We start from the raw sequence: 19,444 nt of genomic DNA, 5'->3' as shown, positions 1-19,444 counted from the left end.
CTGTGCCTTAACTGCCGGTTCCTGGGGCTATGCCATGGTTCTCATACCCTATGGTCTTTCAGATGTTCTCTGCTTGAAATAGGCTTGGTAGCTCTTCAGGAAACAGAGCAGTCTCTGCCTTCTTTCAAAGGCACCAGCATAATTTTTTTTTCCCCCAGAGATTGTTATACAAGTGGAGTATGAGCAACTTTGTCGCATTTGTTAATAGAGAGAAACGCTTGTTCTTTTTTCAAAGGTCAGTGGCTGCAAACAGGAGCTGCATTCTTGGGGCTTGCACTGCTGTTAAAACTTAGGGTTACTTTGTGCACATCACCTCTCTATTTCCATTTCAAGGTTGTTAAGATGAGGGTAATAATCACGGTTAGAAAAGTTGTTTCAGGTCTCTGAATGCAAGTTATTCTTTGAGTCTTTGCTCTTTTTCTTTTTTAAGAACTTCTGCTTCCCGAGATAGTTAAGACCAATTCCATCAGGAGATTTTCTTCTTTGTAGGAATGAAATTTTGAATGGTGTTGCTCTGGATGTTCTACTAAATGCTGGGAGCCAAATCCATACCCTGTTTAGCCTGTTGCTGTGGATCAATAGTATCAGCTTTAAGAGCCAGTAGAGTGCCATCTAGCATTTAGAAGGCCACAGACTGAGCCTTGTGACCAAGCAATCCTTTTCTTGCAGAACTTGTTTCTGAAAAATTTCTTTGGCAGCATTTGGACTTCGCTCTTTGACACCTTGTGGTTTTTTCTGGCTGCATGGTTCATGTAGTGGCGACACTGGCGCTGTAGGTTGAAACTTGGTGTAGACAGGAGGCAGAACTAGAATGAAAAGTAATTTTTTCCTTTTCAGCCAGGTGAAGTTAATCCAAATTTACAGCAATTTTACTCCAGTGAGACTGGAGGGAGAAATGGACAGAGGTTAGGAGGATCAAATCTGGGAGAGAACAACAGATTGGTGTCCACAGGCAGAGCAATGAGAAAGAAGGGAGAAGGCAGAGGCAGAAGGGCATGAAGGTTTTTCTTTCCTCAAGGTTTGTTTTAAAATCAGAATCGGTGTTCTGACAGTGTTTATTCAACATCAGGAAACTGTGATATATTACGGAGCTGTATGTTACCCTCATAAAATGTTTGCATTTTGTATCATTCAGTGAGGGATATGGTACGTAGTGTGTGCATCTGTTCCGAGGTTAAGCACAACATATGTGTGAAGAATAATTTCTAAGCTTTGTCTTCCTCAGGGTGCTTCCTAAGACCAGTTACAAGAAGCAATTAGAGTTAACTTCCTGAGCAAAAGTGAAGTATTAATAACAAAAATAAAAATCACAACCTGGATTTTAGCGTGTACTTCTTGAGCATTGGTTTGGCAATGTACCTGCTAACATTGCTGGCATATTTTCTCCTATTCCATAAGAACATTCTTGGGATGTTCAAAGCTAAGGCTGCCAAACTTTGGAGAGGTTTACTTTAGAGTGTACTCAATTCAAATGACGAGAACGGTCCATTTATTTTGTGACCTATTTATAGCCATTAAACAAACCGTGGCAAATGGATCTGCTTTACTTAATTCACTGCATTTGGTGAAAGATTAAAAGCATGGAAAATACATTCCTGAAAATAGGTGTGTTTGTGTCTGATACCCTGCAAATCTCTGTATACTACAGAATTGTAGTTTTTAAAATAAAGGCAGTTCATTCTGCAAGACAAAGAATTGAAAATAAAATACCAGTCTTAAGGTGTTTATTAAATAACTACTTTGGCAGACCAAATAATAGGGAGATTTGGTTATTTCTGCTGTGAGCTATATATTATCCTGCTTGTAAATCTCCAAAAATGGTGTAAACATGAAAAATTTAATTTAAGTTCTGGTTAATTTTAGTGATAAGAACAACACATATTGAGGGTTTTATGATTGTGTTTTGTTTTCCAGGTGTTCTTAAGATATTGAAAGAATTGATGTATTTTTCCATAACAGACTATTTTTATATTCCCTGTGTTCCAAAGCTGCTAACTGAAATTCTCTTTCTGCTTCTCAGGTTGTTTTTGAAGTGGTTACCTCAGGTCACCCTGGATATGTGGCTATTGATGAAGTGAAAGTTTTAGGACATCCATGTAGTAAGTACCTGTCTTGTCTTGTAAAGCCAGACCCCCTAAAATGAACGTGCCACTATGCTTCAATAAATGTGGAGCAAAAGATGAGGAAGATGTCAGAAAACAGTGTCGCTGCTGTAAATACAGGCTGGTATATATAAAGTGTTGCTAGCATGGCATCATTGCACCTTATTGGCTTTAAAGACATCTCTTTTAGGTGCACCTTGTGTACAGCACTTAGCATGAGCCCCAAACCCAAACTGGGCCATATGGCAACTCTTTAGGACAAAATCACCAAGTCATCATGGTTCTCTGATTCTAAGATTTGTTGATGAGTTTTCTGTCTGCATCAAAAATTCAGTGCAGCCACATTCTGAGACATTATGGAGAGCAGGTGGACAACACAGCAGCTGACTATATAAAATTATTTTTTCCAAGGCTTAGAAGGAAGAAAACTCAGCTGGCTGAGGTCTGAGGCTTTGCTAAGCAAGGTTGCTTAGGGTACTTCCCAAGGTTCATGGCTCAGTTTCTGCACTGTTTTACTTCTTTATGTTTCAGATATGTTTCTTTATCCCATTATTAAGGATATGTAATACTTAATTAACCTGAATTGTCAAAACAAACCTTGTAAATAAAGCTTTAATGACGCAAATTTAAAGACATAATTGAACAAACTACTTAAATCATTACTTCACATATATTCTGTTTGTTAAGTAAGATTTATTAAGGTCGTACATGGAATCGTAGGTTGTAATCTTACTGACCAAATAAATGACTGAATGAGGAAGAAGACACCAACTTCTGTGTGATTGTTCCTCTTATACCATGTTGAGCTTGTATGCATTTATTGTGGCTTTTAAGTAAGAGCTGTGATTCCAAATAAATAGTGCTCTGTCGAATAGTACTGAAGCACCTCATAAAAATGGTTTTAGTGTTAATGGCAAGAAGACACACACATTTCTTCAAATACAGAGACACTTAGGCAGAATCAGCAGTTGTTATTTCTGAGTCACTTATTTCTAATAAACACAGCAGGCTCTCATCTTGTTAGAAAGTATATGTGCTTCTGCATTTTTAATTTATATACTTGTTTCAGGTAGGATAAGTCTGAAGCATCATTTTAGCAGCTTACTAATTTTTTTATACAGATTTTGAGAGGTTTGATCTGTGCATTTGTACCAATCAATTCTCAAAACCTGCAAATAGCTCATGTTAATGTGGAGACTGAGTTATAGCCCACAGCATATAGAGTTCTAACATAACAGTGTTGTAATGCAAAAGCTTTAATGAAAAGTTCTTTGATGAAGTAATTAAAATGTTAGAAATTAAGACATCAATCCAGTTAAATTGTCTAAAGAAAATGGAAAAAGTGTGAAAATTGAAGTAAAACTCATCTGTGTTTAAAACTTTGTAAAGCTCGTTATGATATTCTTTCTGTTTATTCCCAGAAAAAGTAGTTCTGGAATTATTAACTCTATAAACAAAAATTGAAATGGGAAAAATATCTGATAGGCAGTTGCCTGGGTAGTACAAACAAAGACCAAGCAGAAGACAGGTTGTAGGCACGAAGAAATGAAAGGGATGGGTTGTGGTAGATGGGTAAGGGTTTTATGGTTTGTGTGTGTGTGTGTTTTTAAAACCCAATACACTTCTCCACTTAGGCCATACCTGGTAATTCAGAAAAGCTAGTTTTCTAGAGTTTAAGAAGATCAAGGAAACAGTAAAATCAAGTGGGGGTAAAAGCAGATTTAAAAAAAACCCAAACTGACAGCTGAGAAATGGGGAATATACTGAAGAATTTTACTGAATAGTCTGACATTAATAGTTTGATGGGCAGAAGTGGATAATTTTGTCTGTCTGTCCTAATTGGGAAAGGTTTTAAGAAAAAACAAGGCAGTATATGTAATAAATTTGCCATAAGGGTAGTTAGGAAAATATTTTATCCCATATTTAGATATTAATTGGAGCTATTTTATTCTATCTCCTCCTTCTTATGCTATCTTGCACTGGATATTTAGCAACTTTTTCTTGACACTAGCTATTAATAAATTCCTTAAAAATGCAATTTCATCCAGCAATAAGGCTTTTTAAGAAAATGTGATCAACACTTTAAATTATTGTAATGCTCTGCTAGAAAATAGATGCTCAGTTTTCCAGTGTACCGCTAGTACTAAGATTTTCATGTTGAAAAGCAATGTTCAAAGCCTGGCTTATCTGTTAGTATAGACAATGCAAGAACTCTGCCTGGCTGCAGTAGGATTTGAATAGGCTGGGGAATACTGTGCCTTAAGGGATAGGTTTCTGTATAAAATATCTATGTTTTTTCTGTATTATGTGGTTGACTCTTCTTAGTAAAACAAAAATACACACTATCTTTTCTCCTTCAGTGGATGTAGTTCTTGTTAGAATATCAGTTTCATTCATTAGGTTACTTGTAGGAATGTTGCTTTAATTTTTACTGGGATTGTTTTCTCTTTCTAAATGAAAAGTAAGCATTGATGTGGAGAATATGTGTTGTGTTTTGGGGTTCTTTCTGCAGTGCTGTTGAAAGGAATTGTGTTTGAAGAATACAGCTGTAGTTGCTGAGGAGTGTTATGTTAGTATTTTAGCTGTTTGGTGGGCTGCATTCTAAAAGATCTCTTCTACAGACACTGTACTTGGTTAAAAAGAAAAACCTGTTCCCCTGATAGCATCACTTAACTTCTTACTGGCTTGTCCAGTTGGTAGTGTAAGCATCCAGTAGGTTTGTCTTCAAAACAGTATTAGTTTCCAATATGATCTTTTTTAATAGATTGTTATTACAAGAGGAGTGCTGAGCTAAGATAATTTGCACAGCAGGAGCAATTAAACAGCACCCTTCTCTTGGCTCTTTCCCAGGCATGGAAGTAAACCAGCCTAGAATCTAATGTGCAATCAGTGACTTGAACCTTTTAAAAGAGGAACTATTTTGCTTGTGTGGTGTATTTTTTGTAGCCAGTACTTTGGTCTTGCATAACTTCAGCACTTTTATCTTTTCCAACAGCAAGAACTCCCCATTTCTTGCGTCTTCAGAGTGTGGAAGTCAATGCAGGACAGTTTGCTACTTTTCAGTGCACTGCCAATGGTGGAACAGACTCAAGTGACAGACTCTGGTTACAGGTAATTTCTTTCTTTCCTTGTGCACTGAGATCTGGAGAGAGGAGAGACTCTGAAAGGAATGTAAAACGTGAAAAATTACAGGGCTGTCCATTTCATCAATATTAGATTTTATAGTGCCTTTGAACTGCTGCATTGTAGGTATTCTGTTGTAGAAAATGCTACTGGAAGATTTTCCTCCCTTGTTTCAGTGGAAAGCCTTACTAAAAATAAAGGTACTGTTTTCCTTACATGTGGTGGTCATGAGTAAAGGCTAAATCCCCAAGGAAAAACACATGACTTTCTTATAATTAAGTCTGTGCTGGCTAACTGCAATATTATGCATAATGATTTTCTTGGCTTATCTCTATCTCTGTTTAGTATTTTCAGCTAAAATTGCATACTTACAGTTTAAATGTAGAGAAGACCAGTATGACAGTCAGATCTGACCTTCTGTATTACAGACCCAAAGAATCTTACTTATATTCATTGAATCCATTATTTTTTACTTAATCAGTAATGTAGCTTCTGGGTGGATGTCAGATCTTGATTTAAAGTCTATCTCCAACTCATTTTCTTTCAGTCAAGACAGTGTTCCCTTATTCATATGTGTAGCCTGGTATCAGAACCGTGCCTTTTTGCTTGATCTCTTTTTATAATGGGGGTGCAAGTTTAACTGCTGTCTTGCTGCCATTATTACAGAGTTGTTCCCTACAGCAAACAATAGTCAGTCTTTGGACTTAGCATTGGGAATACACTAGCCTCCACATCCCAGTGATTTCCATACATGAAAACCAACATGCCAGAACAAAGACATTGTCTGTGAGAAGGAAGTAAAGACAATTAAAATAAATGAAGCAGTGTCTGAGGAGATCACTCAGATGAAGCTGCAGTAAGTGGAGAAAGAGGAATAGGTGAAATTGGCAATGGTAACAGGTGGGACTTAGAAATGAAATTCTCTATTTTTGCAGTTTAAACAGTTTCAGACTTTTACTGTACTTATCCTTTCCCATTGCATTTGCATTTTGTAAGTTATTCGTTTAAGTGTGACAGGTTAAACAGCTGAGTCGTTGTAAGAAATCTAATACACAGAAAAATAAGCAAAATCACTTGAAAAGCAAAGCCTCATATTTACCTGTATATGAATAATAGACTGTTATGTCTGTTCAGAGAGAGTCTGATCAAATACAGTGAGGGCAATGAAAATCTCCTTTGGTTTTATTTGGGTTTGCATGGGTATTTCCAACCTCTTGGTGATACAAGGCTGATATTTTTCTAGTACTGCAGCCCCTTAAAGAGACAGTATTACACTGTTGAATTGGTAGAATTAGACCCCTGTCTTTCCTATGCCACCAAGATTTTTTGAAAGAATGATTTTTCTAGTCATAAAAGGGTTTAGCATGTATGGGAAAATAATGGGTTGCTATTTCATCAGTTATATCCTTTCTAGAAGCTTTGAACTTTTGCATAATGCTCTATTGTAAGACGAAGGTAGAATTCAGTATGAAGAAATCCTCATGCCATTCAGTTTTTCTATATGTTTCAGGACAGTATCATATCATATCTTTAATTTTTTTCACAGAATTTAGGATACACATAAATTCTTTACTGGGCTGGAAAGTGATTTCTTTATTGTAGAAATTAAATATCCTTCTAGATTTTATGTAATACAAAATAATTTTATTAACAACATAACAATTCCAAAATATCTTGCTGAGCTTAGTTGAGTTGATTCCTTGTTAATACATGATTATATGATTTATTTTTTTTTCTATGTGAAGGATAAGAGAGTAGTGACAGACGGACTTTTAGAGGAATTTATCTTCCTGCAGGGCCACTGTTTATTTATTCTGCCTGTACAACTACAGGTCCCTCTGGTAATCAGCCTAAGGTTGTGCAAATTCCAGGTGTGCCTTTGCATAAGAATGTTTCAGAAGTTGACAGGATCTCCTGGATAGCTTGGATTTATTTTTGTGCTTGTTTGCCAGTTTCCACAGATGTCTGCTGCATCTTACAGTAAGACTGATCAAACAGCTCCATGTGTGGGATGCTGCAAATCGAGGCTATGAGATAACAGTTCCCTACAGGATCAGCTGTACTTCAGCGCACTAGGTCGTTATCAGGGAACAGATCCCCAGGCCTTGCAGCTCTCCATTCACCACCTGACTCTCTGGTTTCATGGTGTGCTGCTGAGGAATTTTGTATATGCCTGTGTGTGACATCTCATGACACTGCTGCAGGACTATGAGTACAGTGCAGCTGTCAGTAACAGCTATCAGAAAACATGGTATCTTCTACATCATGTGACTGGTTAAATGGACATTAAAGATCTTTTCATTCCCAGTTGCACTAAACCCAATATTCAACTACAAAACATCTCAATAAAAGACATTCTTATATGCTCTAGAGCCAGAATAAAATGAGCACCATTCTCTGGGAATATTTACGATAGCACTCAGGTAAGAGGGATTCAGGTTTTTTCATGCAATCTCTATGATGTGCCTAGTTTGTTCACCAGTAAGACTAAGACTTTTCTACTATCCTTTTGGTGGTTTGTTTCATTACACATATAAAACCTTAAGGGCAAATCATAGTAAATAAATAAATAAATACAGTTGAGTGATATTATCAGGGGCTTCTCAGCATTTCTGCCATCTAAGTCATATCAGGAGGCCTAATCTGTTTGGATTTGACAAATTCAGAATACTATTCAGAGATAATTTGCTCCCAAATGATTTCCAGTACCTGTCATTTTTTTCCAGATGCACATTGTTAGTCTGAAGTACAGGTAAATTGCCAGGATGAAATCACAAACCCACTGAATTCAATGACATTTCTGCAGTTTCCAGTAGTGGCAGGATTTCACTACTGTACTTCTGTCTCTTTTATTTAGTACCTCTCTGCTTCTATGCAGCAGACTTCAAATTGAGAGATACACATTTATCTTGTGAACAAATTCTTTACTTTTTACAGTCTGCTGGACTGTGAGGGCGATATGTTCTTTAAAACAAATGCATAGCTGTGAGTTGGTTCATTATTTTAGTCTCCATGTCTTTCCTGAGTACTTGTTGGAAACAGCATAGATGTTCTTAGTTTAATAATGCCCAGGCCTTGACGCAGTCCTAAGTGAAATCCATACTTCACTTCCCTCACTTTTTTTTTTTCTCTTTTCAAGTCTTTCCCACTCTTAGTCCCTGTGGAACATGAAGTCTGTTAATTTATGGAGTATTGTAGAGCTTTTTGCAGTTGCAAGAGCCTTGAGGGAATCACAATTCATATGGTAGCTGCCCAAATTTGACCACTGAGGCATGAAATTTGTTTCATGATGCTGTGATCAGTATTTACTCTTTCGGGAAAGGGAAGACAGAAAGCTATTTACCTTTTGCATGGTGCAGAAAAAAATTTTTCCTCATTCCACTAGGCAGCCATAATCCCTAGTTCATGAGCTATGATCACAAGCTTGTCAGGTTATCTGACAATAAATTGTGGGTGTTTTCAGAGATACCATTTCAGGTTAAATTCAAATGAAAGGACTCAAGAATACAACACATTATCATACAAATTTGGTTTTGTCATTGTAATGAGTGTCTGGTTAATAAGGTCATTGGTTAGATTGTATGTTTATGAATTCATGTCTCCACTAGCTTATGTTCTAAATGTAAGCATACCTTAAAAATAAATCTGAATGTCTGTAATTAACAAATGTGTCTAATTTGCTTACATTTTCTTTTTCACATCTGGGTACAACACAGGTTATTGCCTGTGTGGGAGGACTCTTTCTCTCCTACTGAATGGTTGAGCAAAAATGTCATTCCTGTGCTCCTACTGTTGGAAAGAAATGAACAGGTGGAACCCAGAACAGTTAATGGTCATATGAAAGCAACTGAGACAATGCCTTCTGAAAAGCCTGTTAGTTAGTAATTCAGTAAATTGGCACAGGAAACTCAAATCTGTATTATAGGAGAGAGGGTAGAATTTCTTTTTGGAAGTAACTTGCTTTTGGTGCAGAGTATTGGCTGCAAAGAATTGTCTTGGTTTTCCTTAGCTTCTCAGGCTAGTCTTCATCTCTTCATTTGCCCATCCTCATCTGCTGCTTCTCCTTATTTGCAGTGGGTTCATTCAGTTCCCTCTGTGTGCTACTTGTTCTTAGAATGATCTACAATATGATTTCCAGGAAATTGTTGTCAAATCATACCCAGGTCTAATGAAGTTCCATTTTAATATCAAACACAACCTTTTGATATTGCAATTGCATTTTTCAGTGTGCTTTGACCCACTGTGAGTAGCCTTTCTTGAGAGAGGTTCCTCAAACAGTGGAAAGCTATAGCTGATGAAAAAGAGAGGTCATCACTTCCCTGCAGTAATTGTTTTTTCCTGGCTTTATTCTAAAACATGGGTGAAATGTAAATAGTTACTTTAAAATGTAATTCTCAAACACATAACTTTTATTGCAGAAATAGAGAACTAAAAGTAGAAATTTGATGAAGAGGTGCAGATAACCATAGGATCTCAGGCTATGTCTGACAGCTGTAGTAAGCACCATCATCAGATTTACCAGTAGCAAGAGACTAATGGATATTTTTTGGTAGAAGGGGAGAGGGTGAAATCTTTCATACCTTGGTTTATGCATGCAGAATGTGTACCACTTCATTTGCAGCCAAGAAACTAAGAAATGAACAATCACTTTAACGGCCAATCGCTCCTCTACCTTATGTAAATAGTTTATTTCCTGGATTTGGCTTTTCTTCTTTCCTGAAAACTATCTTTCACCTTATTCAGTGTATTTTTTTTTTTTTTTTGTTTCCTCGGTAATCTTTTGCTGAAGGTGTGAAGACTATGAAATATTTTATTCATCTATATACAAAACTACCTGTTGTATGCATTATTTATTATTTTTTCAAAGGAGGAGATGTAGTCCTGTGTCAGAGGGAGTTCTGGAAAGCAAATTGTTTTCCTCAGGAGTACACACATACCTAACTGAGAGATATCAAAAACATCCTTGTAAGAATGTAGAGCCAGTGAAATGACTCTTGGCAAATGATGAAAATCAAATAGATTTATAGGATATACAAAACAGTTTGTGTGTGTGTGCATGTGCTTGTTTATGTAAATTGCATACAGTATCCCAGAAGGTGAATGAAGTTCTGGACTTTTGTAAGAATTTTTTGTTGCGCTGTAAACTCTCTGAGACTTTCACGTAATTATCATTTTGGGTGCCAAGTTTTGAAGCACATGAGGGAAATAATGTTTCAGCCATTTTTGAGTACTGAGATAATGGAGCAGTACTTTAACTGTTAAACCATACACATATGTAACAACTTGGTAACATAAACAGGTGGATGTTACATTATGTTAATGTAAACTCTACAATGAAATAGGCCTGAAGATGTTCTTTTGAACATTAAAGTACTTGGTGCTTGATGAGTAGGTGCATTTGTGTACTACAGGAGTGCACAAGATCATTTTTCCTCCTGCTCATCAATAGCTCAGTGTTCCAAGACTGGTCAAACCACCTTGTGCACTGCAAATTGTCTAGAGTCCATTGCCTTGAAGAAGAGCTTTAATGACATCAGTCAACTAAAGATTCTACCAAGACTGCATGCATCCTGAAGCCTGTGCATCCTGGTGTGTTTTTTTAGTAGGTAACCTGAGACGACTTCACTGTTAGAAGAACAATTAATGTCCTGTAGGAAGGGAAACTACATTTTACTGCATAGATGAAAGTTCAACTTTTTTTTTTTTCAAATTCTGGTGAATATTTAACATTATTTCCAGGTTTTGGAATGTTAATTTCTGTGTGTCCCCCCTCTTCATTCCAGTATGTATTTAGAACATTTTTTGCAGTATATATTCGGTATTTTCTATTAATTGTTATTAACCAGGTTTAGTTGTTTTTCAGTAATTGCACAGTAACCTTACTATGTGGCAGAAAATCTTCCATGAAGAATCGAGTACAGGAGGCTTATGATATGTATTGTGTTTGTGTTAGGCAGTGTCTAAGGAGCTGTGATCTTTGGCAAAACCTTTTCCATCATTATCTGCCTTATATATGAACCATCTGATGCATATAATAGACTTTTTTACATGGGCTTACTGGTTTTATTCTTGTCTGAATACAGATTTGATTCATACTTCTCTGATGCTAAGATGTCTCTTACGGTATCTTCAATTATTAGTGATACCAGAGACTAGGAGAAGTTGCTAATTGTGGAGTGTTAATGACAAATCCCACTGAACATGCGTGAGAAGCAAAATGTCACCTTGAAATCAATCTGTGTCTGAAGTGTTTTCATGTCAGTGAGATTTCAGAGCTGGCCAGCAGCAATCTTTGAGTCCAGTGATTTTAGTAAGGTGTGTGTGTCTGAATGTGTTTGGAGTGTGGTGGGAATGTACATGAAAGGTGCCTTTCCGCCGGGTTCTCTGTTGTAGATTAGCTTCAGGGACACTGAGGTACAGCAGGCGCTGTGTACTCCTCTCACTCTAGCACTATGAGCAGTGAAAGGCGCAGCTGAAAAAACTCAAATACCTGATGGCACAGCAGCTACTGAATCTGTAGCCTTGCATGACTTGTATGAGATGGTGCCACTGTAACAGAGGAGCCAAATATAAGCCTTATATTCTGTCATGGAGAAACACCAAAGAAGCCTGACCAGCAAAGCCGCTCTACAGGCTAAGCCTCCCAATCCACCCAGACTGCAATGCCTGGCACAAAAAAGCCAAATGTTGGTAACCATGAAGAAATGTCAGTGAATTTTGTTATTAATACTAAAATAAATCAGATGGAGGTAGGTGGAAGAATAAGTGTCACTTCTATCATCATATATGAGCCCCATCATTCGTAAATTGAATGGAAATGTTACCCAAAATATTCTGGTGAAAATACTTGACTGAACAGCTGTGAAGTTTATGTTACGACGTTACTCAAAATCCTTAAATCAGAAACTCTTCAGGTCAATAAGCGCAACAGACCATGTTGGTAGTGATGCCAAAAAAGATGCTTTTGTGGGTATAAGAAGATGTGATTATTTTATTAAAAAACCCAAAACACTAAGCAGCCCTTGATGCAGTAGGAAAAAAGTACTGTAGATAGAGGGAAGACGTGTTTATCTCTCTACTGGTGCTGGTCATCCATCAGGTTGCAAGGCGTGACAATGGGTGGTGTCCTCCAAAGGCCTTCCTTCATCACCTGTCTAGCGGAGGTGGGGTCTGCTCTGCCAAGAGTGTGCTTGTGACATGGAAATAGGCATTTGGTATCCAAGTAGTATACTCAACAGTACCTGCTTATGAAGGCAACATGGGGTCTGAAAACTTCTAATAGAGGCATTAAAGTTTCTGTCTTGAAAAAGCCTTTTTATCACAAAAATATTGCTCCTCATCTCTGTCTCTTTGGTAATCTCCTGTGTTCAAAAGAGATTTGAGAGAAAAAGTAAATCTGACAAATTCACAAACTGTAGAAGTTTTGCTTTTAGAGGTACACTGTAAACTCAGTTAAATCCACTGGGCCTTTGTTACGGACAACAGCACAAAATCTTAAGAGAACTGGGGAAAGCTTGGCAAAGTTTGTTTGCAAGTAACCTGAGCAATTGGTGGATTTTGATCTTCCACATTTGCTGAAGTTGCATGTTATATCTATAAAGAGTGTCAGAAGTACCATGCAAGAGAGCTATTATTATTTTTATATTACAAGAATGATACAAAACTCAAATTCTGGACAAAACAGGTAGTAGTTCTTGTTTCTTCTTCCTTTTCTCTCTGTTTTAGATCTGTGTCTCAGGTGCTCAGAAGTTATCAAATATTAATGGATTGACTACATACATTGATTTGCAGAAAATTTGCTTGTCTGCAGACAATTATGGACATAAGTCAGAGGGGATACACATAAACCTATCCCTTCCTCCATCCCCATATATACTCTCATTTGATGGAGTGACCCATAAGAAAAGTTGTTCCGGGATTACCTTTATCAGTCAAACCTTTTTGAAATTCTTGTCTGAGTTTAAAAATGAAGCAACCCAGGAAGTGTTCACTATTCAAGAAACTCATTGTGATGTGTTAGTCTTCCAGTTATTCTGGAGCATTAAATAATAAAATGGTGATTAGCAGACCTAAGATAATGAAACAAGGAATATAATGAAACAGTTGATCTGTGCCACAGGGGGCTGGTTAAATTCAACTTTCCTTTCAAAAGTGCAGGATGTTGGCCTGTTTCTGGACCCTGAATACTGCCTTGATATGAAGCACTGTTCAGCAGCAGTAGAATCACTTAAGGACACATAAGAATTAGGAAACTAATGAAATAAATTCAGTAAGCTTTCTCTGCTGTGTTGGACCTTTGGGAGGAAGAAACAGTGACCTTTACCATGAATACTGTAGGTAAAATGTACAAACTTACTGCTGGAAGGTATCTTGTTCAAACTGGAGTTGAGGAGAGGCTTTTTTTTATCCCCCCCTTTCTCCCCCTTTTTTTCTTTTTTTAAGAATAAGGGCTGTTGAAGCTGTTTTGAGGCAAGGAGAACCAAAGTAAAGTTTAAACTAAGTTTAAAGAGAAGATGATGGAAAGGAAACAGACCACTGGAGAAGATGAGTGTTGGGGGTGGGAGCTGTTAAACTGTGACTGGCTCAGTAATTAACACCTCCAGCCAAACCCCTCTACATCAGCTTCCCTGTTAGGTGAACCAACTTGTTCCTTCCCTGCTACACTACTGATTATTACTGCTATGGTCGTGTTTATTCACAAATTGCACTGTCAGTATCACTGTCAGTATTCTTTTCTGCCTCTCTTTTCACCATTCATTGCTCCCATTTGGAAGAATCTTTTCAGGAGGCAGTAGCTCAGCCCTTAATGATTTGTCATCATCAAATCTATGTGTGTTTCTTCCTTTGCTGCTTCTTCCTTCCCTGTTTTGTAGGACTCAGTATCACTTTTGCTTTGCCTGCTATTCTGCTTGTTTTAAACTTTGGAATACTCTTCAGATTGGCCCCAGAACTTGCATGTTGGAGTTTCTTCTTCCCATGCTGCCTTCCCAAGATTAGCACTTTTGCAGTGAAGGAATGTGGGACTTGAATGCGCTGGGTTTTAAGTCTCCTGTTACGTAGTTGCATAGAAAAGGCAGACAAAGACCTGCATTGCTATGCTTTATATGGTGTGTACCAATGAAAGTCAAGCTGATGAACTCTACTTCCTCACTTTCTCCTCATCACTTTGCTCCTTCCTAGCCCCTCCATAAGCCTGGCATCTGCTGTTGCCTTAGGTTTTAGCAGAATGCCAAGCCCCAGAGTATTTAAAATCCTGTGTATGTTCTCTTCAGTTTTTAGCAAGGTGTTCGTCCTGGCTCTTGGAATTTTAAACACAAATAGAAGGATGAATGAGAAGTACTAAGTGTTACATAGTTCAAAGAATTAAAATACAGTATTAGAGTAAGGGACTTCATAAGTAGGGCTGTAAGTTCAACAAAATGCTTAGTAGATACATGGATCATTGCCATAATATCTATCCAAAGTATTAAACTCCCTGTTAGAGAGATATTTCCTGGTACTTTGTTTTCTCCAGATGTTTCTGAGGCTGTAGTTTCCTAGAACTCATTTTGTATTCTACTATGTGCTATTAAAAATGAATGGAAAGAAGATTTGGAATTTTACATATTTTGTGAGCACTGACAAATTGTTAGAGGATATAAACTCTTCTTAGCTGCTCTGGAATTTAATGTAAAAATAAAAAATGGGGGTTTGGTTTTTGGTTTGATTTTTTTTCCCTTTTAAAATGTCTGTGTAATGATAGCAGATTTTCTCCTGTCAGAATGATACAAAACAATTTCAGTATGTGAGTACAGAGTAACTGCTTTGGTTGAATTACACTGAATTTAATGATTCCAGAAAATGCATTGTCTTTGTTTACTTTCTGTGTTTGTGTCTTCAAATAGATGTCAGTGCTAATATTTGATAATGTGAGTACTTGATGTGTAACTTAAATAATATTTTACAGTATTACCTGACAGCTCCAGCCAGTATTTAGGTTTAGCCATAATAAACAGAGTTTTTGGGAGAGCTACGGGTTTTGAAGAATAGGCTCAGTTATCAAATAAAATAACTGAAAGGAGAAAACCTTTCTTGAAAGGTAAAATAATAATAGTTTGCTTGAATGCCCATTAGTTACACATGCAGAGTGCAATTCTGTCTCATAGCAGAATAATTCCAAATAGGACGATAATTATCTTTTTCCAGCATGGCCTTATTACTTGAATGAAATGCACTTGTTAGCTTACACAGATGGAATAAATACAGGATAATCACAGGATGTGTGATGGCTCTAATCTAGACTGACGAACAGTTGTCTTGGTTGTGAACACAAATCTAGAAATTCAGAGGTAGAGAAAACCATCTTAGTTACTGGAATTGTATGAACTCTGCAAAGCAATTTTCCTGAGGTATTAATTACTATTTGATTTAGTTTTATACATATTTTAAACAAAAATTGCTTCTGGCCTTGCTGGTGTTATTTGAGATCCCACTGGTATATCTCTAATCACAATTTTATAAATGTGCATATTTGAAAGTGGGATAATGCAAACTCTTTCTTTATTAAATGTATGAAAAGCTGCCTGATCTACCTGTATGGACAGAAGCTGACTGATGTTTCCTTTTAACTCTCTTCTCACAAAATTGTTGATACATGCCTTGAGCATGATTACTGCAGTGGTAGTGCTGGATGTAACATCCCAGAAGTTCAATGCTTTTGAATTGCTGCTGCATTTTTGTTAAAAGTATTTCTGAAAGGTTTAATGTATAGATTGTTGCTGCTAAATTGCTGTTCATTTAAAAGACTTAGAGTTAGTTCATTGCTTAAAAGAGCCGGTAAGTGTAATTTAAATAACTACCAACCTATTTCTTTTCATTCTAACTTGCCTAAAATGGAAAAATAATGTGCATTTTCAAGTGCTTTAAGGTGTCTGTGTATGCATTTAATATGCTAGTACTAGGAATATGGGTTTTTCAAGCTGTGTATATCCTGAAGTTAAATTAAGCTTATTTTTTTATAACCCTATATTTTAAATAACTTGTTGTTTAATAGAAAATTTATTCTTACTAGTGACTTACCAGTTCCATATTTTCATTAGTTGGCTTAAGTAGCATTTTTATAGATACGTATTTGGTATTTTTCACAAGCTTTCTCTGAGCATTTGAAAAGGCACAGGTTTCTCAGCAGCCAATGGAATCTGTTATTTTCATTTTTGGATCTCAGTATTTATTCTGTGGCCATAGTTCCTGTGCTCTAAGGAGGTGAGATAGCTGTGCCCTGAGGATGTGGCCTTTGTAGTCCAAGCAGGTCTAACATTAAATGATTATGGCAGCTTCCTCTTTCCAAAGAATGAAGTGTCCTGTTCACACAGTTCTCCAAGTTCCTGGGGCAGGAAAAGTTAACAGCCCTAATCAGTAGTAACCCCTCAGACTTTTCTGTGGCAAATCAGGGCTAAAGTAAAGAAAGTTAAAAGAACCATATTTATTTTTGAATTGTATTTAAACCAAAAAAAAATAAGCCCCAGCCAGAAAACAGGATACTGCAGATTTGCTCCAACAGCCTGTTCTAATAGGTCTTGATACCAGTACCATAGTGTTGTATTGTAAATCACGAATTTTATCCTCCTCTCTGGAATGGGATTAGTAAATTACGGCCTTGTCATTTTTTGTTTATTTTTTAATAAAATATGATGTATTTGGGAAGACTCAGGCTTTCGTATAAAAAGTGGGAGTTTGCAAGACCTACTGGTAAATTTCAGAATCTCAAAAAACCTGAGATTAAAGTTTTAGTGACTATTAGCTAGTATAACAGTATACCATAAGCAAACTCTTATTTGTGGGAGTTCAGATTGTTGCATTAGTGAATGATAAAAACTTACTTTTCTGAATGCTACTAAAAATAATTCTTCATAAAGAAATTGTAGTGGGATGTGCTAGTATGTTTGATAAACAAATGCTCATTTGATACGTTATTCTTAGCCATTCTAAATGAAATAGCTGTTGGCAGTCAGCACTGAGAGCTTGTAATTTATCATACAGTGAGCTTAAATGGGCCTGTTCCATGCTGGAAAAAAAGATACCATACCTGGGTAGCTTACTGAAGTCACTGCAGTAAGTCAGGGAGAACAAAACGTGAATCACAAATAAAGGGAGCGAAGCTGGATGTGTGGGTGCTGTTAAAACAGAAACGGTTCTGTATTCATATATCAAATTTTAAGTAGTATTTTTTTAGACTAGAAATAGTCTTTTGCCATTTGTCCATTGCTGAAATAAGAGTTTGGGAGAAGTTGTAAGTCTGGGATTACTTTGTCTAATTTTTTCTTTGCAGCCTTTTTAACTGTCTTCTGCAGTGCCTATGGATTGAACTTTTCTTATACTTGAATTCATTACCTTCATTACTGTTCCTTTATGCTTAGGCTTAAATCAATTAGGCAACTCTCCTAGTCATTTGCTGTCATCCCAAAAGAGAGGGAAAACTTGCTCTCTTGGGCTGTATTTTTTCTTGTGGAATGTAAAGCAATTATATTTCTTAGTCTTTGTCTGTTCCAGACACTATATTTTCCTTGAAAATATCTTTCCCCAAAGAGACTAAAGAAAAAAATTGGGCTTTTTTCTTCTCCTTTGAGTTCTAGTATAAAATGTCATGCTAGTGATTTCTGTGGGACTGTTTGAGTTCTAACATATAATTAGACACTCTACACTTTGCCTCCATCAGTTTGTAATGTTCAAGAGAAGTCAGTCAAGATAATCTTTACTGATAATAATCTCCCATATATTTTACGCCTTTGTTGTAGTTATAATAATAATGGCTTTTTATTCCAGTGCTCTTTCATAAATTTTGAAGCCACAATTAATAACCTTTTCTCACCTGGATTTTGGTAGAGGCCAAAAAATGCTGAAATCCTCTGTGGCGCCAAGTTGAGTTACATTTAAGGCTGCTCTAGCTTTTTCATTTGAGCAAAATAATGTGTGCCTCCTGAAATGTGCTTTGGCTTCTCTTTTTTCAGTTAAAATTATTGGTACGTGAATGGATGGCATGTGTCACAAAGCCATGTAAGCCAATTATTTGATCAAACTAAGATTTCCTGTTGTAGAACAGCAGTTAAAACATTCAAAATCAGGCAAGATTAGTGTATTTGAGAATCAGAAGGTGAAAAAGATTACGGGACCCAAGTGAAATAGTAATTTATTGTAACTGCTACAGTGCATTGATTGGTTCCAATTTCCATTCTAAATATGCATTAAAAAGATGGGAAGTATGTCCTGGGTATTGGAGCGGTTGCCTTCAAGGACTGCTGGCAGTTTATATGAGCACCCAGACTGTGAAGTTCAGGATTTCTACCAGGCCACTTGGAGGTCTGAGGGGACAGTGTGGTAGGAGACAGTTCTGTGTGCGGGGCCAGCAGGGACTGTGTGTGCGTTACATCTTTCCATGATTGCCCCCTATTCGTGAACTACAAATTAAGGCAGAAATCACGGCGTTGCCTAGTCCTTTCCCTTCATCTCTTTCTCCATGAGAACAGCAAGAAATTGTTTTTAAAATATTTACACGGTTCTTCAGTTGTGTTGTAACTCATAAGAGTCCTGGTAGATTCTGGATGCAGGTGCCCCATGTGGCAGGGAGGGTGTACTGTGCAGGCTGGAGTGCAGAGGAGTTTGTTCACACTCTAAATGAGCTGAGCTAGTTTAGGTACTAGAATTAATCAGTGCGTGGCAGAATGTTTTTCCCTAGAGAATAACTTACCCTATTTCTGGGGAGGATAAAATAGCCTGCATAAGGCTTCCTGATGTTGCAACTAGAAAAATGGGAAAACTAATATGGGTGGGTGTAATGTAACCACAAGATTTGGGTATGTACAGGATCCTTCGAGAGTCTGAAAGCTGCAGTAACATACTTTAAGACTGTCTTATGGCTTGTGATTGATCAGCAGTTCTGATTATCAGGATTGTCTTAGGTAAGAAATAATGTTCCTTTTAAGAAATATTCATTTTCAAAAATCCTAATTAACCCACTGCTTATTTCCTGTTATCTGCAGCCATTCTTGCTAGAAGGATATTACAGTGGCAAAACTATTAAAAAATAGTAGTTTTGAAATAGTAGTTTGAAATGTTTCTTTCCAAGTTTAGGTTTTGGTAACTGCCATGCCACATCATAGAAGCTGTGCTTTATCAGCAGCTCAAACTCTGAGGACTCTTAAAGAGCTGTCAATTATCTGAAGTAATTCCCAAGTAATAATTTA

The 19,444-nt window shown here is 37.0% G+C and overlaps 1 protein-coding gene across 13 annotated transcripts in view; it reads left to right on the top strand.

Moving 5' to 3' along the window:
- PTPRM (protein tyrosine phosphatase receptor type M) overlaps nucleotides 1-19,444 on the top strand; it is a 453,822-nt gene that overhangs the window by 146,594 nt on the left and 287,784 nt on the right. For all 13 annotated transcript variants that reach the window (XM_032122179.1, XM_032122255.1, XM_032122222.1 and 10 more), the window contains exons 4-5: nucleotides 2,021-2,099; nucleotides 5,098-5,213. In XM_032122179.1, coding sequence (XP_031978070.1) covers nucleotides 2,021-2,099; nucleotides 5,098-5,213 — 195 coding nt within the window. The remainder of the gene's footprint in view (nucleotides 1-2,020; nucleotides 2,100-5,097; nucleotides 5,214-19,444) is intronic.

Source organism: Corvus moneduloides, chromosome 1, assembly GCF_009650955.1.
Source record: "Corvus moneduloides isolate bCorMon1 chromosome 1, bCorMon1.pri, whole genome shotgun sequence".
Taxonomy (NCBI): domain Eukaryota; kingdom Metazoa; phylum Chordata; class Aves; order Passeriformes; family Corvidae; genus Corvus; species Corvus moneduloides.
Note: the sequence above shows the minus strand (reverse complement) of the source record. Positions and strands in the feature narration are given on the sequence as shown.